At 33.1% G+C, this 27921-nt stretch overlaps 4 protein-coding genes and 1 pseudogene across 9 annotated transcripts; 3 read left to right on the forward strand and 2 right to left on the reverse strand.

Annotated features, from left to right (window-relative positions):
- Nucleotides 1–3482: 3482 nt before the first annotated feature.
- On the forward strand, nt 3483–15504 carry LOC144475604 (ras-like protein family member 10B). Its single transcript, XM_078191662.1, has 5 exons — nt 3483–3552; nt 6233–6393; nt 9897–10133; nt 10666–10869; nt 15057–15504. The coding sequence occupies exons 1-5, from the start codon at nt 3483–3485 to the stop codon at nt 15180–15182; spliced, it is 798 nt and encodes a 265-aa protein (XP_078047788.1). The 3' UTR covers nt 15183–15504.
- Nucleotides 10938–13069, reverse strand: LOC144473092 (uncharacterized). Its single transcript, XM_078186660.1, has 4 exons — nt 13053–13069; nt 12096–12799; nt 11809–12002; nt 10938–11610 (listed from the first exon to the last, which is right to left on the reverse strand). Exons 1-4 carry the CDS (start codon nt 13067–13069, stop codon nt 11494–11496), a joined length of 1032 nt encoding a protein of 343 aa, XP_078042786.1. The 3' UTR covers nt 10938–11493.
- Nucleotides 13493–14435, forward strand: LOC144475598 (uncharacterized; annotated as a pseudogene).
- Nucleotides 15505–19501: 3997 nt separating the features above from the next.
- LOC144478227 (putative citrate synthase 2, mitochondrial) lies at nt 19502–23583 on the forward strand. The gene is made up of 8 exons (XM_078195975.1): nt 19502–19603; nt 20068–20280; nt 20609–20947; nt 21037–21242; nt 21497–21629; nt 22052–22243; nt 22333–22434; nt 23130–23583. Exons 1-8 carry the CDS (start codon nt 19502–19504, stop codon nt 23337–23339), a joined length of 1497 nt encoding a protein of 498 aa, XP_078052101.1. The 3' UTR covers nt 23340–23583.
- A 1117-nt stretch (nt 23584–24700) lies between these two features.
- On the reverse strand, nt 24701–27751 carry Ugalt (UDP-galactose transporter). Of its 6 annotated transcripts, none has more exons than XM_078190574.1 (6): nt 27589–27748; nt 27118–27391; nt 26842–27014; nt 26229–26508; nt 25932–26146; nt 24701–25855 (listed from the first exon to the last, which is right to left on the reverse strand). In XM_078190574.1, the coding sequence occupies exons 4-6, from the start codon at nt 26419–26421 to the stop codon at nt 25208–25210; spliced, it is 1056 nt and encodes a 351-aa protein (XP_078046700.1). In that variant the 5' UTR covers nt 26422–26508; nt 26842–27014; nt 27118–27391; nt 27589–27748; the 3' UTR covers nt 24701–25207. The 6 variants fall into 6 exon arrangements, with proteins under 6 accessions (XP_078046700.1, XP_078046735.1, XP_078046719.1 ...); XM_078190609.1 differs by having other exon boundaries at nt 26229–26348; nt 26428–26508; nt 26842–26964; nt 27118–27748; XM_078190593.1 differs by having other exon boundaries at nt 26229–26348; nt 26428–26508; nt 27118–27748.
- Nucleotides 27752–27921: the final 170 nt, after the last annotated feature.

Raw genomic sequence — 27921 nt, forward strand, 5'->3', positions numbered from 1 at the left:
ACGGCGAAGTCAGGGTTTGCTCATGTTGTAACCGGTTCAGTGACAATTACCGAGGCTGCTTTTTTTGGAAGACCGATAATCATAGAGACTAAAACTGGGGGCGGCAAGAGGAGGCATAGCCTCCCGCCGCAGAAACAACGCCGTGAGTATTTCAACATATCACATGGTCTATATCGATGGAGTTTTCTATGGTGATAGAGGTACCTTGATAGGGTTTGGGACTGTTTTCAGTGTTTTGATAAGAACACCGGTTTGATAATTCAACTGGTTGTTCGAAAATGGTTAAACAGATTTTTGTAAAGAAGTGGAAAATGTAATTGGTACATTGACGATGTATTTAGACTTGTTCAATTCTGTTTGTACCAAACAATATCGGTTAAACTTGAGAAAATATTGTTCTATTAATATTCTTAACGAATAACAGTGTCATTTTCTATTTCCTTCTTCTCTTTGAATCCTCCGATTATCAGGTTTTGCAAAATTTTCGAAATTTCTTCCCGAAACTGTACCAAACCACAGCGAACAAGTTTGGTATGCCTCGTTGAGACTATTTTTGGTCGGCATTGAGAGTGTTTAAATCTTTGCGCGTTTTTTTAACTGTCCCATTTAATATTTTTCTTAAATACGATTTGAAAAGACGATAACAATTAATTTTTACATCCTTGTTTCATCTTTGTAGTATTTTCGCAATTTATTCTCGGCAATTGATTAGAAGCGTTCAAATAAAATGTCGGATGTAAACATGGACTTTATCGGTGGTTATAAATAGAACATGGATTCCACGCGTTCGTGGGGAGAAAAAAAGAAAAATTTAAAACCGCACGCGGTTTAAAAGAATTTTCAATTATAAAAATTGTGAAGAAATCTCCGCTGGGTTCCGATTCCCTCTAATTAATGCAGAAAGTTTTAATTTTGCATAGTGATCCAGAATAATTGAGGACCAGGTGAGGGCATTTATATTCGGTGAAAGAAAGAGACACACCGAACAATTACTTAAAATGAAATAAAGAGAATAACGAATACAGGTCACAGTGCGTTCAACAATTTCAATTTGACTTATTTATTATATAACAAACATATCATGATTCTGTTTAATATACTTAGTTTTCATCAATTTCCGTCGATGTAATAGGAACAAACACGTGACAATTTTTAGAATTCATTCGAAATATTGAAAAGGATTGAATATTCAACATTTTAAACCTATCCGTCACCGTACTAGCAAAAATACCACGAGAATTCGATATTGAATAGGAAATATTTCGATCCTGCGAAGCAATAGAAATAGGAATTTGAGGAACAAAATTGACCTCCATTTTTTTCATATAACTCCAATTATGGACCGATTATAGAATTCTTCATATTTATATATAATTATTGTAGAATCGTTATAAAAGTATACCGCGTATTTTTCGCATTTATAAGGAAGTACATTTAAGTGGCATTTAAAAAACATAAGGTACATTATAAGAGTTAGGCACTTTTAACCCATTAAACTTATTAGAGAAAAACAGACTTTCCTAAACGACTGCTGTGGCGACTTAAACTATTTTGCATGAAAACCGTCGGTCTATTTATAAGTCTCTATAAGTCTTTAAAAAAGTATGAAATCCTATTATTCGTTTCTGGACCGTGAACACATACAGGACTCGTCCTCGGGAGAGTGCACGATCACGTCGATGTTTTAAAACTTCCCGAGCACTTTCTAGACCTTCAAGATGCCGGAAATGCCCTCAACGCCAGCAGCTCCGATGGCCGATCCAGGCGATTCCAATACTTCTGCAGACCTATCTATCGAGTCACGTGCAATGAATTATCGTTATTGGTTCTATTATAACTCGCTTAGCAGACGCTTGCACCGAAATTAACGAGTTTGATGATTAACCTTATTAGGCTGCACCGCTCCGGACTCACGCCCATCGAATTCCTCGAGACCCGGAGTCACCGCCGTTGAGGCCTAAATTTAGGGATGTTTATCGGATTCTCCGAGTCCTGATTATGCTCGATCAATTTCGGATAACATCTATCAAATCCTGTCACTCGAAATTCGTCTACACTGACTCGCGATCAATTCATTTAAAATTATCGATCCTTGTTGTTGTGAACGTAGATCGGGTCCGTATCGGATCTGCTAGTTCGGCGGCGCTTCTCTCATGCTTAAATACGTTCATTATTAATTCAGCGATTCGTGATGAAATAATTTTCGACACTGCCATTGCCAGTTTAAGTTTACAATTTGTATCATATTAGATTTCTTCCGATTCGATTTTCCTTGTCTAATGTACTAAGAAGTATAATAAGTACAAATTTATATTTCTTTTGGTATCTTATACCATATCGATTATTTATCTATATCCCGTAGGTTAGCATACGTTAAAAATGAATGGAATACACGTCATCGCACCTAATTAGTTCTATTTCTAGTATAATATATTCTTGGATAAAGAGGTTCGTCTAAAACTTTATTATAGAAAAAACATTTCTATAATGCCGGGAATAGTAAAAGAAAATACAAGTCAATTTGTCTTGTTTGGTAATTTCGGTGTTAAATAAGATACTTGTTCGCGATGAGAGTAGAAGACATTATTAATGGGCAAGATAAAATGCTTATCGAAAGATATTGTTCTTGCGGAGATATTTTTAATTCTTTCATTTTTAAATAGGGACGATCCAGTGACCTATTATAACGCGACCTTTGTGTGATCTTGCGAACAAAAAGTTTAGATATGTCTGAGAATAAATGGGAACAATGAAACAATTACGACGAAACAATGGTATCCGAACTGATATTAAGAAACAGAAGGAACTTCTAAAATTATATTTTATTGTATAATCATTATTACTTTCGAAGATATATATATAGCTTTAATAGCAATTCCCAAAAATGTTATTAAACAATTTCAATTTCAATGTTAACAGACATTAATGATATCTCCATTTTATTTCAATCGTAATGAATTTTCTCGCTAATAAAATTGAATTTGTTGTTCATCTTGATCGTTCGTTAACTATAATATGAAAATCAAAATGTATAAATAGATAAAACTTTTAGAAACGCGATACAAATAAATACAATCTTGAAAAAAGATAAATGAACGTTTAGAACTATTGAGCAATATACAGAAATATGTACAATATATGTAATTTATATAATATATAGATCGTTTCTATGCCCTGATCTATTCGCATGTTTAGGTAAAGAAGTACGAAGCTACATCTAGTTTCTCGAAATCAGATTTTAAGTTAACACGTTCATCGGTATCTAAAAAAATCTGCAAAGTCTCTTCTTCGAAGATATAAAATTCGACAAATGTGCGTGAACTTTTGCAACTGAATATATACACCAATCAGTGTCGCTGATCGTACGTTGGCTGTGCTTTGGAGCACCGGAGTCAGTCGAGCTTCGAGCTTCGACCGCGGAGGTTGCCGGGCCACGAATTCGTCGCAGGTGTAACGCTCTCCGCGATTTTCGATATCTATCCATGGATCGTTCCTGGAAAGAAAACGATTCACTTTTGGCGCAATCTTTACACGCAAATAGACGATTATTAGGTAACGAATTAGCAGTGTTCTTAACGTGCAATTTCATATTTTTTTTTTTTCGGCTCTTGTCTTGTGCGCACACGACCACCACCGTACTTCTCTGTTTCACAAATCAGATCTTTTCTTTCAACCATTTTAGTGCTGGCTAAAATTAAAAATTATAATTAAAAAGATATTAGAATTAAATTGTATTAAATAAATACCAGTCACCTTATTTTAATTGTATTTATATAGTATACATACAAGGATCATGCTGGATCAATTTTTTCATAAACATCACAAATTAAACGATGCGTCTGTCACTATTAATCATTTTTCCGTAAATGTGCTGTATTATTTTGAATAATTGTCCAAAGAGAAAGTATACATTGTTACATATTATAAGTATATATAGATTATACATATAAATACCACAAATTAAATAACATGGCTTTCATCTATACGAAGTTTTCTTTACGTTTTATACATCTTTACGAACGCAACTCCCCTGTAAACACGGTATTGTTTATAATTATTTGAAATTTTTTTATTATTTCAAGGAAGCTGGTTATCGGCTTACAACACGAGGAAACGTTAACATAAGTTACTGCTTAACACTGAACTAAACGAATTAATCGAAACATAATTATTTTAAAATTATCAATATGCAACGATGCTCTTGTTAGAAATTATTGAGTAATTTTATTTATTTAATGATAAAAAGTTAGATGAAAACAGGTTTGTTATTTTCATAACTACTATAGACCTTTATAACACTTGTTCGTACAAATGTCAAAAATATGCGCTTCTTTTATGAAGAGTCGTTTCTCCAATGAATACGGCGTTTTTATTAATCAAAACAAAGTTAAATAACAGTAGCAGTAATGACAGAGCAACAACCCGCGTTGCTTTTTAATTATTATCGTTATTTAAATGGAAATTTAAATGTCAATAAATGTCTGTTCTCTCCCATGAATACTATACGCAATTATACAACATATAATATATTCAAACAGTTACACGTTCTTGAGTATTAATTACGTAATTTATACGCAATAATAAATACGGATAATTAAATTAATATCGATTCATCCATTCAATGAGTTTCTTTCCATGCCACGAAAATCGCTTGAAACTTTATTTGAACACCTACAATTTTTTAGAATTTTTCCATTGTTTGAGTAGTCAATAACTTTACGTATATAAATTGAATTTTTATCTTAAATCAACATAGATTTTATATTTTCTACTAATCTCATAAAATCTTATTTTCAGTGAACCAGTAGTTTTAGTGTTACGATCGAATGCTTAAACTTATTGACACAAACCGAAGGTGGTGTGTATAGTTCTTGTTTATATGATCCTGCCGACGGATAAGTTATATGATCGTATACTTTACACATTTCTGTCATAATTTTTCACGTGTGACGCTTGAGGCGCGAGTACTTTTAGAAACTCATAACCGAAGATGAAACCAAAACATCCACCTGAACCCCCATCGGCACTCGCCTAAATACTCGTCGCATCAGTTTCATCAAAGTGGTTTCCGTAAACAAAATATAAAACGACATTTTTTATTTCACTGCGCAAGCAGAAAATATTAAACTTCAGAATATGTGCTGTTAAATAAATTCACTTTTTTCAAATTTATGTTCGTGATTTTTTAAACAGATAAGAATGAAAATCTCGTGTCAGTTTGTTGAAAAATCTCATAGATTATTGTTGTTAAACTATAAAATGTGTTCGTATATTAGGGTTGATAATAAAATATTAACAACGAGGTTTGAAATTTCACCAAAGTGAAATAGATAATAGAGGCGCGCGTGTTCCAGTATTTAAAGGCGTTAGTTTTATTCGACTGGTTCGATATTCTCATTCAATTTTTCTAGAATTAATATCTTTTCAAGCTCACCGTCACACATAACGTATCTTTGGCGTCATATCGATGCAGAATTAACGACCCGGCCAGTTCCCAAACGAGGACATAAAATATGAAACAAATATAATATTCTGATGAGGAAATCTAAATCTGGCGCCAGTTTAAACCGAAAGAAAGCTGATACTTTTGTAGGTCATGGGTAAAAATATTGACTTGGCCTGTCAATGGAAAATTCAAGCAAAGTTCTAAAGTAGGTAACCAATATGCACAGCTGATAGACAGCGCAAAAGAATCTAAAAAAAGGAACGTGAAACAGTATCCATTAACCCTTGCCAATTCTGTGCCGGCGCAGACTTGACATTGAAATTTGTTTCGATGAACACAGATTTCTACTTATTGCTAATGGCAGATTTACAGGTGCATAAATATAATATCAACTCTTCCCAAAATCTATAACTAAGTTACTTACATGTACTATATTAAAAACCAGATAAATTTATTCTAATTACAATATGAAATGATTATTTCATACGATCATTATTCGACTCGGACCACGATTAATATTCGACTCTGAAAACGATTCCGTTCTGCACTTTTGTGCAACGTATTCGAACTATTAATATTAAGTTAATTTGTATATTCCGACAAGAAAAATTGTAGATTAAAGAAAAGATGTAGTTGCTTCGAATAAAATTGGTCAGTGCACGAGAATTGAATAAACGAGTCCGATGATCAGATGATTTAACTAGCAATGAGCTCATATACCAATACCGAGGAGATGAAACTCGGATCCTGTTTCGTTGAATCGTAGATTCTGTAAATCATTTGCAGAGCTCGACCTGGACTATTTGGAAAGGAGAGGAGGCGAGACAATAACCTGCGAAAACGCTGAAAGCGGATCGAAAGAAGAAGAAAGCCCCGCAGACACTCTGGACCGTGTTAAAGTCGTGTTTCTCGGTGCACCTGGGGTGGGCAAGTCTAGCATCATTAGGGTAAGCACATTTGCATAATAATCGGCAAATAGTGGACAAAACCTCTAAACCCTAGCCGTAGATCAACTTAAGGTTACGTTTATTTTTTTGACGAATCTAACATTTTCTACATATTCCACTAAGTATTTTATCCACATAGCACTATTACATTCTTGCATAGAAATCATGCAACTATTTACTTTATCGTAAGTTTCACATTCTTGCATAGACAACATGAAACTAGTCTATTTTATCAGAGATTCCATTAGAGATACACATACATGACCCCGACATTGTATTTCCATATAATTTTGTAGTAAAAGATTAATTTGCCATTATAATAGTCTTTTAACACTAGAACTATCGAATGCTAAACTAACGCATATTTCTTTATTACAATGACAAGATTGAATTTATTTAAACCTGGAACGATTTGCACTATAATGTATATTTGAATAAAAAGGCTATCTAAAAATTTCTACTAGAAACATCTTTATGATATCAGAGACTACGAAAAACCAACCATTTTGACCAGCTTGGTAACGTCAGCTAACGTCAAAAATAAAAAATTAAATATAAAAACTAATATTTATCATTTTATAGTATTGTATATGTTTCTATATTGATAATAGAATATTAAACTGTATCATCTTGTTATAGTGGATATTATACTTCGTGGAACTTCATTAATGTTATCCTCACAAAGCCCAAGACAGTTTTGCAATTGAAAAGTCATTACTTTCGTTAATTTCCTCGAAATAAAAGACATAAGAACTAAATAAATATAAAAAATGAGGGTGTAAACTATAAAGATCGATATACTAATCTATATCGAAACCTTATGTTTCTAACATCGTGTAAATGTTGATAACAAAAATCTGCTACTGTAGTTCGCAGTTACTTAGTTAGGCGAGTTACAGAATACCCGAAAGGGACCACCGCCTGCGACAATTCCCAAGATCGATACGTGATTGATCTCCCTCGGGGGATATTCCTTCATCTTAATCAAGACAATATTTAAACATTATTTCTTGCTAAATCAAACATATACTTACTTAGGAAAATTGACAACTCTTGAGAAACAATATCTTAGCCAACTGATTACTTGTTAATATCTTAGATATTCGATTGGAATCGTAAATAATACAATAGATAAGAGCATTCCATTTATGCATATATATTAGTTTAATACCTGTCACTCTTTTAATAGTTTCTTTTAAAACATAGTTTTTTTTCAGTCAACTTTCATGAGTTTTTTTGCTATCAAAGATCGACGAAATGTAAACAGAAACTGCACGTTGTAGTAGAATAATTTGTCATAAAAGAAGAGAAATCTATTCGATATTTTTTCTACAGTTCTCATGCAATTTTCTTGTCAGACAATCAAAATCACGAGAGTTATCGAAAATTGTCAACTGCTATATTAAGGAACGGGGATTAGGTTTAATAATCTCCGAATGGTTAAAACTTTCGTTCCACGGAGCGACATTTTGGTTGAGAGAATACTTCAATTAGGAAGTAAGATAAGCTATATTATCCATTAGGGAGCACTTTATATCGTGTTTCAGACATTATTTGCATTCGCGGAGTGAAAGACTCTTCTCTAAATGTAAATAATCTTTATAGTCTGCGGTAACGATAAAAGTTGAATTCAATTACCAGTTTATTAATATAACTTTGTTTGTTCAAATAACTGTCATTGTAGCTTCTATTTATTTGTTAAACTTCTTCCGAGGACGGTGTAGAAACTCCGAAATTCTACAAACAGCAATAACTCGGCTACAGATCTTTACACAAATTATCGTTTCAATGCATCGTTGTACATTATTGGCATCAATGATTAGAATCAACTAATAGATTATTTATTGAAAAAGGAATATAAAAATTATGCTACTTATAACTAATAATTTTGAAACATCTCATAATGCTGCTGCATGTTGCAAGAGAAATATGTTACAGAAATAGGCTCAAAGAATTTTTGCGTTATTTACGAGGTTACCGTATATCACGATTTTCGTACGAATCGTATTTGCGTGAAAATATCGTTGTTTCGCGAAATACGAAGATCTAAAAATGGGTGCAAAAATTTAATCGGATCGAAAATCGTAAAGCATAAAATTGCGATGTCGCCTGGTTTCATAACTGGAAAAAAGAAGCAAAAGGTTCTCAATCTAGCAGTAACGAATGCTGCTTCACAAGACGTGAATGACTTCCTTTCATTTCCGGCGACAGTTTCCGGTTACAAATGGTAACTGTCGGCGGTCGAGGAAATGAAAAGTCATGGAAAGGAGTTATAGAATATTTAATCGCGATGTAGTAGATACACCGTACGCACCGAAATGTCGGAATTTTCGATTCATTATTCCTTTCTCTGTAATAAAATCCGGAACATGTAGAAACGCAGAAACAATTCAATTCAATTTACACGTTTCCGTGACTTTGGTGATCCATTTCTCGATCCGATGACGATTTAGTGAAACGTCTGTAATTCGCAATATTTAAATTCGAATTTAACGAACACGTTCTAAATTTTCAAACCATTTATGCGTCAGCAGCGTACAAATGAACGTGCACAACATCAAATTCAATGATTTATTGGACGATTCCTGTATGCAATGTATACTATTTTCTATCACTGCATTTTAAATCTTTCCCAACCCAGCGTTTCCGTCATTGTCAAATGTATGTAATCGCTATCTCGGATGGAGACACCTGCGCTAGAAAAATAGACGATAACTAAATTTTTCACAGAGATGAATAAACTTTAAACTCGATTTTCACAAAAACGGAACCCGGGATAAAAAATGTTACACCAAATATTTTTTTTATTTTTGCACGTATAATCAACCTCTTCTTGGTTGCACTGTGAATTCCAGCCCACCCTGTATGGTTACAAGAAAATATTATTCAGGCAACATGATGAACCGTCAGGATTTACAATTAGGAATTACAATTATACTGTGTATATGATTCGGAGAGAGTACTACGAATGTTTATTGTTCGCTGTTGTTATTAATTATAAAGATGTCTGCTTTTTTACGTATCGATTTTCTGTGTTTTCCATATTATACAGTTACGTGTTATTTAGAATTCATTTACATGGAAAAACTCTGCTCTTTTACCCCGTAGTCTTATCAGAGATAAACTCTATTTTCCTTAGAACATCTTTGAACAACTCACGATTTTATGAATTTACAACGTGCAACCATACGAATATATAATACTTTTTAAAATTATTTATCAATATTAAAAACGCTAATAGAATTCTAGTAATTCTAGCTGAACCTCAGTTTAAGTAATCTTACACCATCCGATAGCAACCTGTAATCGCCTATAAAAACCATAAGCTTGTATCACCGAATTTTCGTAGTTTGCAAATAGAAGTATGCGAACAAATATCAAAACGATCTGTGATCTCACAGCTGTATAACGAAGCCCCTGAATCAGTTTTCTGTCTGTTAACCGAAACAGATTGCTTGGATTACGAAGGGAACTGACGATAATCCGTAGTTTGTGCGTTGCAGCAATTCGTGTGGAGCGAATTTTCCGAGGAATACAAGCCAACCGAGCGCAGGGAGACCTTCTATCCGAGTGTAGTACTCGCCGACCGATTGTACGAGCTAAAAATCACGGATCTGCCGACGATCCCGTATTTTCCGGTCAGTTCGCACCTCGAATGGACCGACTTCCGTTATTGCGGCCTGCGAAGTGCGAACGCTTACGTACTTGTATTCGACCTCAGCAATCAGGAGACATTTCAGGTACGTAACTGAACACTTAATTGGCGAAACGTAATTTTAAAAGCCCACGCACACAAGCCACTTCTCAACTATTGCTAGCAAATAAATTCCAACACGAACAATATAACGAATGTGGTATAAATAGTGATTAAACCCTCAGACTATGGTTACCGGGCTATTTCGATTCGATGATTGTAAGTTGAATGAGACGAATTGGTATTGTATTAGAAACAATGGTTGTACGATTTGAGAACATTATTGTACCACTGTCAACTATGTAGAATGATTTTTGTTTATTATTTATTATTATTATCATCATTTATTATTTCTTTCCCACGAAAATCCGCAGTCTACTAATATGTCTGTGAATAGTGCCATCAACAATGTTTTGAAAAATTGATGAATAAAGTTAAGAAAGATGATAAACACTAAAATGTTACATAACACCTTTGTACCTCGGTATCTACCAACAAGGTAGTAGAAATTAGAAGGGGCGAGGAGCGAAATAGGCGACTTGGATTTTAGAACAACTGTTCTTTTCTTTATTTCGCAGTATATTAGAACGTTGCGAGAGCAAATTTACGAAGGCCGAGAAATGAGGGGTGTGCCGTTATTAGTAGTCGGAAACAAGCAAGACGAATTATCGCCTGCAGTTGCTTCCGGAAGTAGGTACAGGGACATCGTCAATCTTGTCCGGAAGCACTGGCAATGTGGCTACGTCGAGTGCAGTGCCAGATTTAACTGTCGTGTTGTTCAGGTAAGTGTAAAACAACCCCCTTGCCAAGTATACCACCATGTGTCGATTCCAATCGAAAAGAAAACTACTTGCGCGAATCCCTTTTTATTTTCAATATTTATACATCGAAATCTTAATGAAACAATATTTTAGTGTTTAATAACATAAAAAAATATAACATATAGATACAGTAATTTTTAAGCACACACCCGGAACGAGTTCAAGAATATTGTCCTAGATCTGGAAACAAATCTTCTAGGGTTTTGTTAAAAAAGAAAAGAAACGGTGCTTGTTGTGATCAGTCTTTACTCTAATGGACACAAATGTAAACATAAAAATATCTATGCAATAAATTCTGCATTGTGTCCAAAAAAATAAATAATATAAAAGTAATATATAAACATAAAAATACCTATGCAATACATTCTGCATCGTGTCCAAGAAATTAAATAGTGGAAAAGTAAATTAAAAGAAAACTTTAACATGACTCTGTGATAAATTCTAGTCAACTATAAAAAATAAAAAATCTAATCACAATCCTCATAGATCAAAAGAACAAAATCAAATAAGAATAATTACATAAACAATCTGTTTCTCGCGTTAATATGTGACATCATATTAACAATCATCTTATTTTACTGTTTACTATATGTTAAGCCTATCTAGTTCTACTTTGCAATCCATAAATATCTTCCTATCCATACGTCCATGCCTTCTTATACTTTTCGAATGTATACGTACGATACACATGTCCTCCACATTCTGTGCAAAGATAAAAAGCATATAAAAAGATGTGTTTGATACATTCATTAGTAACGTTCTAGTTTTACTTTCAGTGCTTGTACTTAGTGAATGAAAGAAGCATTCATTTAAAATGAAAGTTCTTGATTAATAACGGTATTTATTTTTATTTTGTTTTATTTTTCTAGTTTTATCTTTACGGAGCAAATTATTCTATACCTTAGGAGACAAATTTACTGTAGGACATGAACAAAATTCATCACTGTCAGGATCTGATTCTAAATACTGTATTTCCATTGATCTTGGTCTGTTTTCTAATAAACATTTGTCAATTTCAATAGGGTACTGGTCCGTTTCAGTGAAATTGGTTTCTATGGTAGTACCAATTTCTGTAGGATGTTTCCAATTTCTTTCTGTAATTTCCAAATTATTATCATCTAAGCTATTGTAAATATTACGAGGTTTTTTAATACTTGTCTTAATGACACTAATATCTTTTAATTTACTCAAAATAGCATCCCAATTTGGTTTGTTTCCTGAATCAACCTTATTAATTTCAACTACAGCAGTAGTAGTGGACCTATTTCCTACTGATAAATTTCTTTCATTTTTTTTATGCTTTATTTTTACAGGTGTGTTGTAAGAATTCATATCATTTTCCAATTCAGATATGCTATCCAATGACTCTTCATGCAATGATAGTTCAGTTTGTAACCGTAAATTATTCTCATTGGTACTAGCAGACTTATAACAACATGATTTAAAATTATATTTTAGCAGTTGTTGACTATAGGATATTGCTAATATCCTTTCTTGGTCATATAGTTCTTCTTTCATTTTGTTAATGATGCGACCAATAATGTATACCACATCGTCAGCATCAGTCTGATTTAATATTTCCTTCCTCATATGTTTTAGGAGCTTACGGTTTATTTGCATCTTAAATTTATATAACATCCGCTTAAATCCTCTGGTTACCTTTGACATGCAGGGCTTAAAATTTTGAATCATCCATGGTTTCATTCCATTTTCTAAGTTATTTGTCTCTTTCACTTCTATATTATTTTCATTTGATAATTCGTGACATTCCAATACATTTTCACGTGAATGATTATTTAATTTGTTAAATTTCTTCTTACAAATAGGATTTATATTATTATTATTCAATCTCTTCAATCCAGACACAGCAAAGCTCTTTCTCTTTTCATTTCTGTCGACAAGAACAACTTCATCAAATTGGTTATCAGATTCCAGTATTCTATTTGATAAATTTAATTCTTCGAAATGAAATAAGAAACAAATTTTATTCCTAAGCTGCAATATTATGTTTTCAAATTGCACATTTATATTGCACAGAAGATTTAAGAGTAAAATAAGATTTAATATGATTTAAAATAAAAGCTTATACACAATAATATTTGAAATAAATATCTTCGCAATAAATTAAAGATTCAAATACTTACTTGCGTGCAGAATCCATGACCAAGTATGAAAAGATTTTATAAATTACCAGTATAACTCTATCTTCTATTTAACTTTATATTTTTAAGAAGGATTTGTTCAAGCTCTTGTGAAGAAAGTTCTTTTATTCAAGGGAGCGTGTGGAATGATCACACTCTCACTTTATGAAAAACAAATGATTTTTGGCGCCATTTACGGTACTTAATTACATACCATAGAGTAAAGCAGTTCTAGATGTCGGTACTTGACAAACATACTACATACAATATTTTCAGATTGAATCACAGCCCCACAAGGAAATGTATTTAACTAGCTTATTTGATCATTCAATTTACATATTAAAGTGCTTGTATTAAAATAAAGGGGCCATACATTTAAAAAATCGAAAAACTTTAATTGTGAGTTGCGTGCAAAATAAACTGTTGGGTACTCAAATATGATGAAATTTTTAGGATGTTGTGTAAAATAAGCCTACAAATTATATTTTTTATATTTTCAGTACAGATCCAGATAAAAATGTTATAATGCATGACTTTTCGTATCTTTTCTAATTCTTTGATCAGTTGTAATTTTTTCAAAACGTTTTTTAAACATCATCCAGTAAAACATTACTTCAAAAGCGAAGGCACTTTTGCATAATTCAGTCAAGCTACATATTCAAGTTTCCTTGAGATATTAAAATATATACAGGGTGCGGCGCCAAAATCCGGACAAAATTTAATTTGAATTCCCCGCCGTTCTATACCACTCTGAAAAGTCGCGATTGTCGCCAAAATAGCTTGATGCAAGTACTAAACATTCGTAACCTCGAAACAGTTACAATGTTGAAACCAAGTGCGGAGTATAATCGAAGAGCCGCCATTATCGAAAGTGTTCGTGCTCGGCGCTCAGCGACAGAAGTCATTCTATTCTTCGGGTACCCAAGATCGACTGTGTATGATGTTGTCGCTAAGTATAACGAGTCAGAGAAGTCCAATGAAAGTTTTGCAACACCGGCAAGGAAAATTCACTCGAAGGAACGCGTTGTCAGGACACCCGAAGTCGTGCAACGGACTTAGGAGCTGATTTTTGAGGATCCAGGACAGTTGATCCGAAAATTGTCGTCGGTTGTCGGTGTAAGTGAAAAAACTATGCGTCGAATCGTCGAGGAGGACCTTCGCCTCCATGTCACAAAATGAATGAAAATGTCACAAAAGAAGTTTATTTGCATGTTCTGATAAATGTGGTGAAGCCGTGGATGGAAACTGTATCGTCTGGAAAGCCGTATGTTTTCCAGCAGGACGGTGCGCCAGCGCACACAAGTCATTTTGTACAAAATCGGTTGTCGGACAACGTCGACATGTTTTGGTCCAAAGAATTTTGGCCTCCTAACAGTCCAGATTTAAATCCTTTGGACTTCTATGTATGGAGCGTGATCGAAAGGGTCACTAACAAGTCCAAACATCCAAACCTCGCATCATTGAGAGCCACTATTGAAGTGGCATTCGCCGATATGGACCGCGACTCATTAAAACGGGCCGGCGAACGCTTCAGACCAAGAATGGAGGCGGTCATTCGAGCAGGAGGGGGTTATATTTAGTAAATGTGTTCTTTAAGACCTAACAAACAATTTAGTAAAAAAAATAATTATAAACTACTCCGTTTTTGCAATAAAAATTATGTTTCAAAAATGTGTTTGATTTGTCCGGATTTTGGCGCCGCACCCTGTATATTGATAAAATATATAAAATAAATATTGTTTATTTATACGTGTGGTTACATAAATGAGGAAGTTTGAGACATTTTACATGTTCTACAAAATCACATTTATTTTTATTAAAACACTCAAAACTTATTTCTGTACAAGCATTGAGTATTAAAATATTATTTACTGTTATCTACATGATCCTTTTTTCTCCGAAATGTGTCAACCCTCTACAACTTCCACTACAGGGCTGATTAATTTTATTTGTAGGGTCTTCCCACCCAGAATTACTATGGTATGAATATGTAATAACTATCACTAGGTGTTTCGAGAATTAATGAAGAACATCCAAGCAGTCGAAGGTAGACCACCCTCGCCGTCGTCTGCACCCTTGCAGCCTTTACGTGCGCATCCCCACGACACCGGAGAAAAGTGCATTCTTCTCTGACATTAAAAACAAAGAATGAGCGTACTCGTCTTCTGCGACAATATTATCAGAAGAACTGCTTCCTTTCTTATCGCGATGCAGGGTCGTAGTTAACGTAAAGGCGAGAGTCGAATGTAAAGGAGGGAGAGGTTAGATCGAAAGAGTCTGGAAAAGTTGTAACATAAAAGCTGAATTTTACCGAGTATTCTAAAGCAAATAATTCCGAACACGTTCCAACAGCTTCTAAATCGAAGCGAAAACACCCGAGCCATTTCCGTGGTTCACCGTTCAATCGTATAACATAAGACATTGTGATCGTTCAAATTATTATAATGTTTCATGAAAACTGCATTCGTTTCTCATTGGTTTATCAAGCAATTTCTATATTCTTACATCAGTCATTACAAATCTCATATATTTTTTTTATGTCTGAACTTTGATACCGAACGAGAATCAATGCAAACAGAAGAAAAATATTTATCTGATTACCCTGTTTATGTTAGAAAATTCGATTTTTGTTTACTTCCAAACAAAATATGCATCTCTAACTTATGAAATTTTCGAGCTCACAATTGTCAGTATTAATAATTTAGTGACGATATGGAAACCGAGCATTTCTGAGCCGCGTACGTAAACGTGACCCAGCAAAATGACACGTCGCGTAATTTTAACACTGTGAGAAATACAATCTTGTTGTACAATTGTAATCTCTCGTTCATGATGAATGCTACGAGATGATTTCAAATGTATATGGCGTACTTGACACTGACTGCCGAATCCCTTTGTATCTACGTACAGTTTCGTTTAACATTTTACTTGTACAATTCGCTCTGTAAATACAGCATGTAATTCTATGCTCTATGCAAAGTGAGAAATTTCACTCTGTAAATGACACTCCAAAAACACACGAACGCCTGTTCAAATTCCCTGTGCAAAATATTACGTGCTTTATCGAAGTTTTTTCGTAGTGTTTACACGTTTAGTGTACCATTGTCGGTAATGTCATTTCCAGATTGAAAATTGTCGCTCTGTGTACACTGTTTGCCAAAAAAGTAATGAGACTGTGAGAAGTAAACGATATGTATAGCATACACTATACACCTCTCAATTATTTCCTTCGAGTTCAGTGTTTACCATCACTCGAATTTTATCATTATATTTAATATATTCTTTTTAATAACCACTTGCACAGTTATATTTGCGTCGACGAATTCTTTTCAGATACTCTTACAGAAAACAAATTTTATAGAGTGTCTTCACATTGAATAAGTAGGTCCTAACTACAATTTTGAAGAACGTTTACGATTGGAAAACAATAATATGTGATGTCGGAATAAATTATCTGCAGATACAAAAAAAAAAACGCACGCGATTGCGTGGACAAATGAATTTTGAACACAGTGTACAAAAAATGTAAACATTTCGAAAAACTTTTACAAGAAATCATTATTATACGCAAACAATGTTTACGAGCTTCATTTGTTACTAGACACATTTTTTTATAAAAACTTTTTATACAAACACTTCACTAAAACATTGTCGATACTGAATTCCCTGTTGAGTTTTTACTTTAAACACAGCAATATTATCACTACAGACACACGTACACTGCAGTCATTTATCCATTATTTACGATAAGACATTTTTTCTGGAACGTAATTTCATTCCCATTTTATGTCCATTTAAACTTCATTTTTTTTATTTCTAAAAAAAAGCAAAAGGCTATCAGTTTTATTTAAATTATAGATGAAATAATGATCGTGTTTAATCGATAGTTTAGCGTCTCGTTACTTTCCTGTGATATACAGGGTGGGACACTTAAGTAGGAACATCCAAATATCTTTGTTATATCTTACACAGGATAGAACGAGAAAATTAATACAATTTCCATTTATGTAATTTCAATGTGTCAGAGAAGCGATGCTTTTATACAGTCACACAATTTCAACCCCTATTTCTCTATACTTTATGAATTTCCTGTAATTATATGAGACAGTTTAAACAAATTGAAAATATTGACACTAAGAATCACTAAAAAATACGAATAGCAATTATTTTGAATATGTGATGCGATTTCGGTTTCATTAAGGAAAAGTACGGATGGCCGTGAATCTTGCATGATCTTGAAAACTAAGAAAATGTTGTACGCCTTAAAATAATTAGTATTACATCATCATTCAGAACATTTTCATGTGACCAATAATAATGGAATATGTATTTTCAGGTGTTCCCATTTAAATGCCCCACCCTGTATATGACATTTGAATCGTATGTGAAAGACGGGAAGAGAACTTTGTACAAATGCAAGAACTTCTTGTTTCCTGATTCATTTAGATGTGCTATCCCCAAATGGAAGTCTTTCCGATTCATTGTTTCATATGTATATACTGTTTATAGTATTTATAATTTCCTTACGTTGAATTTCAAGTAGATAGAACGATTCTACAATCTTGATTTATTTCCAGCAATGCATTCGGCCTAATGATAATAGTAATAAAATAATGATAGTAAGTATAACGATTACATTAATAATAGCAAACAAATAAATGTAACAATAGGGTGTTATTGAGAGTTACCTCAGATCAAGCAATAGCGTATACAATATACATATATTTTACTATACTGTTAAGGAATTAGTCAGTAAGTAGACCGTAAGTGTAGTTGTTGATATTACGAGGTATTGCACACATACGCTATCGGCTCTAAGTACAAAAAGAACGACCAAACGTACACATTCAGTCTTTCGCACATTTTCCTAAAAGAATTATTTAATAATTTCAATATCGTATTATTAAAAAGAAACAAAATTATGATTCAATTTGTTTATCGCAACAGTATTTTGCATTATTTGTAACTTAAGTCACAAGCTCTTCAGTTCGTTCATTCACAAAATAATCAGAGGATAAATAATTTAAGTAATGTGAGATCTGTAACGTGATAAGAGTACAGTAAATTCTCTAATTGTCCCTCGGCTTGTAAACAAAAATGAATAATTTTTTAAGAAGAGATACGATTATTTAAGCCTTACGACTCGTTTTTATAGCTGATGATAAGATAATTTTGTAATTAAGTTAATTTATAATAACTTCATCATTTAGTCCCCACGATTTTTTAACGTTTTGGCACGCATAGATCACATTTTACGAAATAGGTCAAAATTTTCGAGGGCGGAATTTGCGCAACTTTGATTCCAATCTACCTATTAAAAAAAAGTAAATCCACGAAAATATCTTAACTACCCAATGTTGGTTGCACATTCATTTACATTCTTAACCATTTTTAAATTATGATCTATGGTCGTTCGAATACAGCCGATAGTAGACAATTATGTGTGCAAGTTTATGAAATGCATGTTACTGTTGTTATTGTTTACATATATTTTAAGCAGAACGCAATATTTTCCGCCGTTATCTACCAGTAACACAGGTGACGTCAAATAACGTATATTGTTGAAAGATTTCCCGCCAACTTTTACGTTCGATCGAACTGAAAAAACAGTCGGTTGTTAAACATGTATGATTACCCGCGTAGGTGATGCAGATTATACGTAAATGTTGAATATACCGTAAATCAAGATAGAATCTAATTACTCAACATACAAACATGTGTTCGTTGGAAATCTTTGTACCGGAATAGATAGAATCTAGAAGAAAGTAACTTTCGACGTGATTTGTACAGAATTGATCGTCGAGCAAGCGTCGTTTTACATACAAAATGTGTATTATTTTGTATGCAGAAGTAACGCGATAGTAAACTGCAAAACAAAAATTATAAATTCTGTGAATTTATTTGAGCCTTCTCCCCTTCGATATATTCGTTATTAATTTCCACGAAATATTTGCGTTTTAATCAAGGAAACTAAATCGTAGAAAATTTTGGAAACACATTTCCTATTTATTTTTACAAATCACGCACATGATATATACAAAATAGACTAATTTGAAAGTAACATTCCTTAAAGAATTCAAATTTTTAATTCCTCATTTAAGTAAAGAATTTCTTTCTAAATTATTTCATACAATTAAATTTAACATTACGAAACATGCAGTTTAAAAAAAATATTTTCTCCGCCAATTGTTCGTTTCTAAACGTTTTCTTATACATCGAATGTGTTCCATCGCGAGATGAGGTGAAAAGAACAAAAGAATACGTTCGCGTGGATTTGTCAAAATTCAGTTTTGACGAATCTATCATGATTTAGTTTTGTTCATTTTTCACAAGACAATGTCTAAATTTTAAGCTTCAAATTGCAACGTGCTCAAGCATTTCTTTAATAAATGAAAAAAATTGGAAGATTCGAGTTTAAAGGACGCACTCTTTAATACTCATATTTGGAAACAATGTATCAGATTACGAGAGGATGGATGAACGTACCGACGACAATTATGTTTACCAGGCCGCACAGCAATAGTAATTTCGGAGGACGACGACAGGCATTGACGGTTGGAATTGATTTACCGATGTACGAGGTTACTCGCAGCCAATTTGATTTTCGAAATCATAACCAAACTCGACCCAAACCGATCGATATTTGAGCATTAACCCTTGCCGGGATAAGTCGAGTTATTTCTAATCGACAGCAATTCGAAAATTGACGAATTAATATAAACTGCAATATTCAAGCAAAAACGTTCGGCTCTATAAAAAAAAGCTACACAGCTATGGTTTCTTATGAATTGCCATGTAAAATTATTGTAGCCTTCTACTGAAGAAAAATGTATTTATTGTAAATTGAATTGTCTACAGAACACTGTAGAATAGAATCAATAGTTGATATATTGGGTCTCTATAACAAAATAAGTCGCGTTATAATTTCGTAGAAAACTTAAGTACTTGTTACACGTCTATAGATTGAAATAGAAATTTTAAGTTTATTTCTGCAACATGTTCATTTCTGCAAATTAAGGTAAGCAGAACAAGAGGTGCGCCCAGTGCAAATAAAGACTTAAAGCAGGCCCTGTGGGAAAAGATACCTATTCACTATGATCTACTAAGGAATTTTCGTCAACATTATGGATCCTCCGTAGTCAGTCACATCACCGTAGAAGATATATACCAGGGCTTGAATGGCGTGAAAACGATTGTTAGGGAAACCTCGGAAACTGATCCGAAACATGGAGTAAGTGTGACTTGTAATAAAAAAATAATCCAGAAAGTAATTTTACAAATATCAAAATACATTTCGATGCTATACAAGTAAATTCATAAGCACGCTAAGGATAAAATAAGATAAAAACGGGGAGTATAAATATTATTACAAAAGGCTTGTTCTGTTATGTTTATATCAAGAGAAGTTCACCGTTCGAGCGTTAATAAAAGCTCATCTAAGAACATCATAAAAGCGACAACAATGATTATTTAAACGATTATTTAACCATCATCTAAAATTCTATTTGTATCACCTTGCTATCGCGAGCAGATTTTTAAATGAACGTTATACAATTCAGATCAAGTTCAGAGGGTTGACGCTGCCGGAAGTGGTGACTTTGCTACCACGCCAAGGGAAGTCGCCGAGCGCGGAATCTGTATTTTGGTTGCTGCTTACCGGCGACGTGCCCACGCATGAACAAACGGCTTCGCTAATCGCAGATTGGTCGATACGACGCCAAAGAAATAAGTATTGGTGGTCTGGTCCAGGTGGAGGAATTATTGGTTCTATCCTTCGAACCCTTCCGAAAACAGTTTCACCTCTGGGGAAGTTATCGGTGGCTCTCACCGTTTTCGATTCAGGAAAACATATGAAGGAAGCTTTGAAAAATCGAACGTCGAGTTACAGGTATTGGGAAGTAAGTTGAAAAGTAATGGATCTTCGTTGCGAGATTCCCTTAACTTGTACGAAGCTTTCGTTTATAAAATCGAATGCTACCCTTTCGAGTACACGTATGAAGATAGCATGGAATTGCTAGCTACGTTGCCCGCAATTGTTGGGCTGATTGCCAAAGGCGAAGGGCTGAACGACGTCAAAGAAGATGGAGATTGGGTGCAATTTCTAATGGAATGTTTAAGCGATGCGTACGGGATCACGGAAAATAATAGGAAGACGATCTTAGATTTCCTTCGATTGTATGTCACCTTGAATGCGTAAGTAGTGTATAGTTTTCTCGTTTTCATCTGTAAAGACATTTAGGCATTATATGTTACTATTAATTATTATATTAATTATTTATTACTGTCTCGGAAAGTAATAAAGATAGCAAAAATTGTATATTTAGGTGTCCTACCTTTCCCCTTAAAAATCTCGTTCCAAATGTTTAAATATTTTTACACTCGAAGAAAACGCTAACTTCGTTTATTGCAAATAATGTTTAGTTTGTTGTATACATGTTTTTGTTTAGGGACGAAGATGGAGGCATTCCTGCTATTCATGTCACAGAAATACTTAATGCGTGCCAGTTGGATGTAAACCAAGCATTAGCTGCTGGGATTTTAGCGTATAATGATGAGCCGAAGAGCGGCACTATGTCACAAGTAGGTGAAATGAATTTGGTAAAAATCAAATATATTTCAATAACCAGTCAATGATTTCCCTAAATCTTGATGTATTAAACAGGAATCCAAAGATCATGTTCCTCCATCACCTTCTTCATTTTTCGAAAATTAAAAAAAAAATATGTCAAATTTTATTTTTAATTCTTACCACTAACCTTTACTAAGTTGTTAGGATGTGTTACATGCCTATGTAATTTTTATGTGGTGTGTACAATCAAAATTGTAACTATTGCTATTTCTTATTCTATCTTCCCTCACCTGTTGTGATTATAGTTAAAACCTGGCACTATTTAGCTAACATTGGTAAGTTTTAATGTTATATTTCTAATATCTAATCTATAGTAAAAAATTTTTTTTGAAAATCGTGCATATTCGCATATGGTTTCGTTCTTCTAATACAGTACATGGAGTTTCAATCGAAAATACAAGCCCTTCTCGGCCGAGAATCAAAAGAAGAGAACATACAAAATTACGTGACTTTACTAGCTAAGGACAAATTAATTGGTTGCAAGGAAACGAATGTACCTGATCCACGATACACTGCACTTTTGCATTATGTCATGGAAAATATACCCGATAATTCCGGTGTAAATGTACGTAAGCAAGTTTTACTGTGCATTATGTATTTATGAAATGATACAAATATTTATACAAATATTTTTCGATTCTGTTATATTCATAGTTGTCTCGAACTATTACACGGATACTAACTACAATGATGAAAACTGCTAAAGGAAAAACATATCATCCGGAACAGACCAGTATTGTGGCACCGGTTTTTCGGGTACGGAAAGATATTATATACATATGTAGCTTGCCGAGATAAAGTTGCGCGGTTAATCCTTCTATATCGAAAATTTATGATATCAAAACGTTTTATTTGATCGAACAAAGTATGTGCGTCATTACTTTTATCTTGCTTATCGGCTCGAAATGCGTTGAAATGTATTCTAAGAACGCCTCGAATCAGTATTCAAAAATTTCAAGCTATTGTAGACTTAGCTGTTCAAATCAAAATCAGTCTTACGCATCAAATATTATTCGAATAATATGCCTAGATACTATCTCTATGTCTTAATTCCTAGTTATTACAATAAATTTTAAATTTATTTTCCACAAAGTCAATTACATCTGCACTGTTAAAGTATTACATCTTTCGATTTCGTTGTGTTATGAATAAATTAACAAAGTTCAAGTGATGACACATAATAGATTCGTCGTGTAAAGTCATGATTAGACCAGGAATCTTCATTCAGATAGCAGTTCCAGAAAGCTAATTTATAAAGTCTGCACTTATGACAGAATTTCTATGACTGACTAAAAGTTTTACTATATTCCGACGAGATAGAAATCTTATTACACTTCTTTTCAACGTTGAGTTTTTGAAGATCAAAAATATCGTAAATGCATAAAATCCACAGTCTAGTTGTCACGTGCTAAGGAGAATGCTTCTTGTACACGTATTATTTTTTGCTCTAGGCCTGCGGATTAAAAGACATGAACATCAATCAATTATTATTGTGCGTGTCGAGAGCACTAGGTGCAACAGCATCTAGTATTTGGGCAAGAGCTGTTAATGCACCGGCTGAACATCCAGCTTCAATATCCACGCACAGTTATTTAGAATCGATAAAAGGATTTCGTCCGAAAAGAAAACGCGGGAAACACGTCAAAGATTCTCAAAAATAAGTATCATCTCACTTTAATTCATCGTCTTCTGATTAAAGTTACTAGAATTATATTTATCACATCCTCCTAGAGTTTCGTTTTTATAAATTGTTGATATATATACTACATGTGAAAATATGTCGTCTACTATTTAACTCGTTCTAGAATTTATCCCAAGAATTGTACTTTGATACACATAATACAGAATTTGTCGTTTTCAAAATTTAGTGTGAGTTGAATTATTTCATTTTATAAAGGATATCAAGTTACCTGAACAATAAAAATATAAATTAAAACTCTAATCGTTTTTAATGCTTGCAACAGTTGTAAATATATAATAGCTATCAAATTTTAAGTTCCGTAATACTTTTGCACCTATGGGTAAGGAAAAAAGTAATAAAAGTTGGTAAACTTGATAATTTTGTTAAAGTTTCTTTATAAACATATAAAGTTCGAAAAATCCAGTCGTTCTTCTTTCAGAAATTCATTTGTATACCTCATATGAGTATACATTAAATACATACACATGGTTTGTACGAGAAAATTGTAATATTATTTATGCTTTGTGCCTATTAATAAAATCCATATTTATTAATGTTATATTTAATTAAGTACAATGTAAATGTAAAGATACGTGCCACTTAAGACTTACAACCTTTTTGCAATACCTACATGTGTAAGTATTTACAATTACAAATGTTAACAATATACAAAAATATATTCATTAAAAACGGAAACAGAACCATTTATGATGTGCGTAAGTATATATTTTGATTAATATTATTTAAAGATAGTTTTCTATTAATATGTTTAGACATTCAACTTTCTCAAAAGAAAATTTTTATAATATACATGTAATAAATCTTTCGATTTTGTATAAAGATGTGCTTCTATATACATTCTTGTTGTTCGTTTCACGAAATATAATAATTTACAAAATAATATATTCAATATTTGAGATTATCTATTTCTATTGGCTAACTTGCATTGTTCTGATCACATTACTGTTAGTATTGAAAAGGCCAACTGTAGCCAAGGCCAACTGTATTACATAACAGGAATAAGACAATTTAGTGCAGTTGATAATGTAATATTTTCAAGCATATCTATCACATACTAATTCAAATAATATTAGAGACGAAACCATCATAAGAAAAAATGTAACAAAGGTTTGTTGAGACGTGTATCCATTTACAATTTACTCTATTTGCGAAACAATTATCATAAAGCCTCATACAAGCATCATAATTGTTTAGTTCTTTTACTAAAATAGGTTAACCTGCCACCATTACTGTTTCAAGCAAACATAAAATGACATAAAGACGAAATTATGACATGTTACGAACACTTGACGGTTATTAATAGATGATCTATAAATATGAGAATCAAGTAGCTATAAAAAGAATTCTTTTATTATAACTTATGCATATTTTTAGCTCGTGATCCAATAGTCCAATTGCTACTTTAGAATTTTTCATTTAGTTATAAATATTTACAAATTATTTCATTTGTAACTGAAAAGATAACAATTTTTATATTACATATCATTTATAATTTTAAAATCATGAATGTATAATTAATTATTCAATTATATTTTACATTGTTGAATGCTGATCACAACCAATACTAAACAAGCTTACTTAAATACCATTTCTCGTGAAAATAATATATTCACACGTATTTTATATAAATACAACGAAATACTGACAATGATCAAGAAGACGTTCTCTCTATTTTCAATTTAATATCTTGGAATTTGCGTTAATAGTACGATTTCCTGTTCGACGCACGGCTACATTGATGTCGCCATACTTAACATTATTATTACTTTTTTTAAATCTATAAGCTGACGAGAAATGATCCGATCGGTACATTTCGACCCCAAGATGTCAAGCTCTCTGGGTTGGAGAATGTCTGTCAATGAGTGTTGGTTTTGGTTGGTGCCCGTACAGAAAAATTGAACAAATTACTAAAATGCCACCTACTGCAAACTGCAGAGTCAAATTGAAGTCAAAAAGATATATAGATGCTATGCAGGAAATAATAATTGCTAAAGATGTGGCGAAACCTTTGAGTATATTGTCAGCATACTTAACTACCATGGCAACAATAAGACCTCCACCTGCTTGAAGAACAACTAAATAACATACAAATAAATCATATCCAAAGAAGAAACCTTGTTTCTGTATTGTACTACCATCATTTATGAAGCTTGTAATTAATCCAAACGGTAGTGATAGAAAACTTAATTGTACATTTCTCATCCATACTGAAATATCTGAATCTTTAAGTATTTTTTCAAAGTATATACCAGCAAAACCTGATAAAAAGCATGCGCTTAGTGCAGCAGAGAATCCTAATATACGATTCTGTTCTATTCCAGATGGTAGAGCACTTTCTGAAGTTTGAGCTAACTGCACTAATATTACACCTATTACTAATAATATTACAGCTCCCCATTGAATGTTCCTCAAAGACTTTCTTAATATTACTACAGCAAAAAATGCTGTCGTCAAAATTTTTAGTTGGTATGTCACCTGGAAAGTAATTTGCATAGTAACTTCAAGCAATATTAAAAAATTCTAATAAAATTCTAAAGTTAATGACCTATACCTGATAAGTTGCTGCATCTAAATTAGATGCTGACACATATAGGAGATTATTTTGTATGATATATACTAGAGATGGCACACAGACTTTTAAAGTGTCAACAGGTTGTTTTATAATTGTTACTTTCAGGGATTCACAGAATTTCGCAACAGTTTTTTCTTCCCAGAGAACTAATATTAAGCATGTTAAAAGTTTAACAACCTCTGCCATAACAACAGCTAAAAGAATATATAAAATGTAGGGAAAAAATAAGTGCATTGTATGTATCATAAATATTTAAGATTAAAACAATATACATACCTGTTGAAGATAAAAACAGGTCCCCTGATCTAGTACGCGCATATCGCATACTAAGCCCAACAAGGGCATTTTGTAATGTGAGAGTAATTAAACTAACATATTTTAATGCCTGATTGTTTTCTATAAATAAAATTTCAAATAAAGTATAAATGAATAATACTAAATACCTGCATAATAAAAAATATAGTCCCATACTCACTTTGCAGTGGATTTATCATAGTTATAACTTAATAATTCTGTTAAATATTTCTTTAAAAGAAAAATTAATAGATCATCTTATCTGTAAAACAATATATTAATGAAACCACTATTTTAAAATCGAATACAGGTATGAATGTTTCAACATTTATAGCATGCAAAAATGTATAAAAATTATAATAAAAATGCCAGCATTTTTAAGACTTTAATTTTATGAAAAAATAAATTTTTATTTCATAAAATTCTATTCTTCCAAATGAAAATTAATTTAAAACATCCATAATACAATTGGTTAAATATTTATTGTATATCTTGCTTTTAAAAATAAACTGAACAGTTTTTATTATGTCGAAATACTTGAAAAAATACTTTCACTTTACCTCTCTTTGCTTTTCCATGTTTAAAAATGCCTTACCTACATGATGTATGATACAGCCAGAGATATGTACACGTTGACATTTACTGGATGCCACTTCCTATAACCTTCACATGAAAAAGATTGACACATAAAACAAATCCAACACGTGTTAGATGAAATCTGTTGGATGATATCTGGTGTTATATGATTGTATATACACTCTTGCATTTCTACATAACCAATGAAAAACGATATTACGATGTTTGCAATTGACCAATAGAAATACACTACAATAATATTTTAGGTTTCGCACGATCTTCTTACTTCCCTTACCTTCTGCAAGCATCCTCATCATTTTTCAGCGCATACAATCCACGTTGATTTCTGTCTTAACAGTGAATCGTCAGTCAATTAGAGCAAAGAAAGTTTTTTATATTGACTCTTGATAACAGATCAAACGACGATTTGAAGATGTAGGAGTACAGATTGCCTCACTATATTGCATCAGACCGGGGGCAAAAGGTTCAGAAATTTGAGGTATGGTACAGAAGCTGCCTTTCTCTAATTGGCTGATGCCCTACAGCTAAGAAGTGCTGCCCTCACAGTTCTAGGCAAAGAAAAGAAGTGACAAGTGAGCAAGAGAGGACGATATCAGTACAACATCACAAGCGAAACCAGTCACACCAATGACCAATATAGCTTGTCTCCTTTTACTATGCTTGTGATTTCACTTTTTTCGTGCATCCATCCAGCTTGGTGCTCCATCTAAAACACGCGGCGCGATATTCGACTTATACTTTTTACCTCAGAATTATTTCGCCTTCTGCTCTGATTCATTTTAGTCCTCGTGGATCGGAAACTTCTCCTTTGATCTATTTCTGGTCTACAAGTGCGTTAGTTAGTTAAGAATCACCGGCTTCGTTCTGACTCTCTTTCAGGTCTCTAAAGCAACAATCTGCTCATGGTGAGATCCGGGCAATCGGTATCATCCTCGACTCAGAAAATGCTGCAAATTGTAATACGCCTTGAGTCGAGAATAAGACCGAGCACTAGGCAAACAGTTGCGTGAAAAGAGTGAGACTGCAAGCACGGATTAGTGAGACGGCCTAGGTTCTCACTCGTGTGAACACTCACACA

Source organism: Augochlora pura, chromosome 2, assembly GCF_028453695.1.
Source record: "Augochlora pura isolate Apur16 chromosome 2, APUR_v2.2.1, whole genome shotgun sequence".
NCBI lineage: Eukaryota > Metazoa > Arthropoda > Insecta > Hymenoptera > Halictidae > Augochlora > Augochlora pura.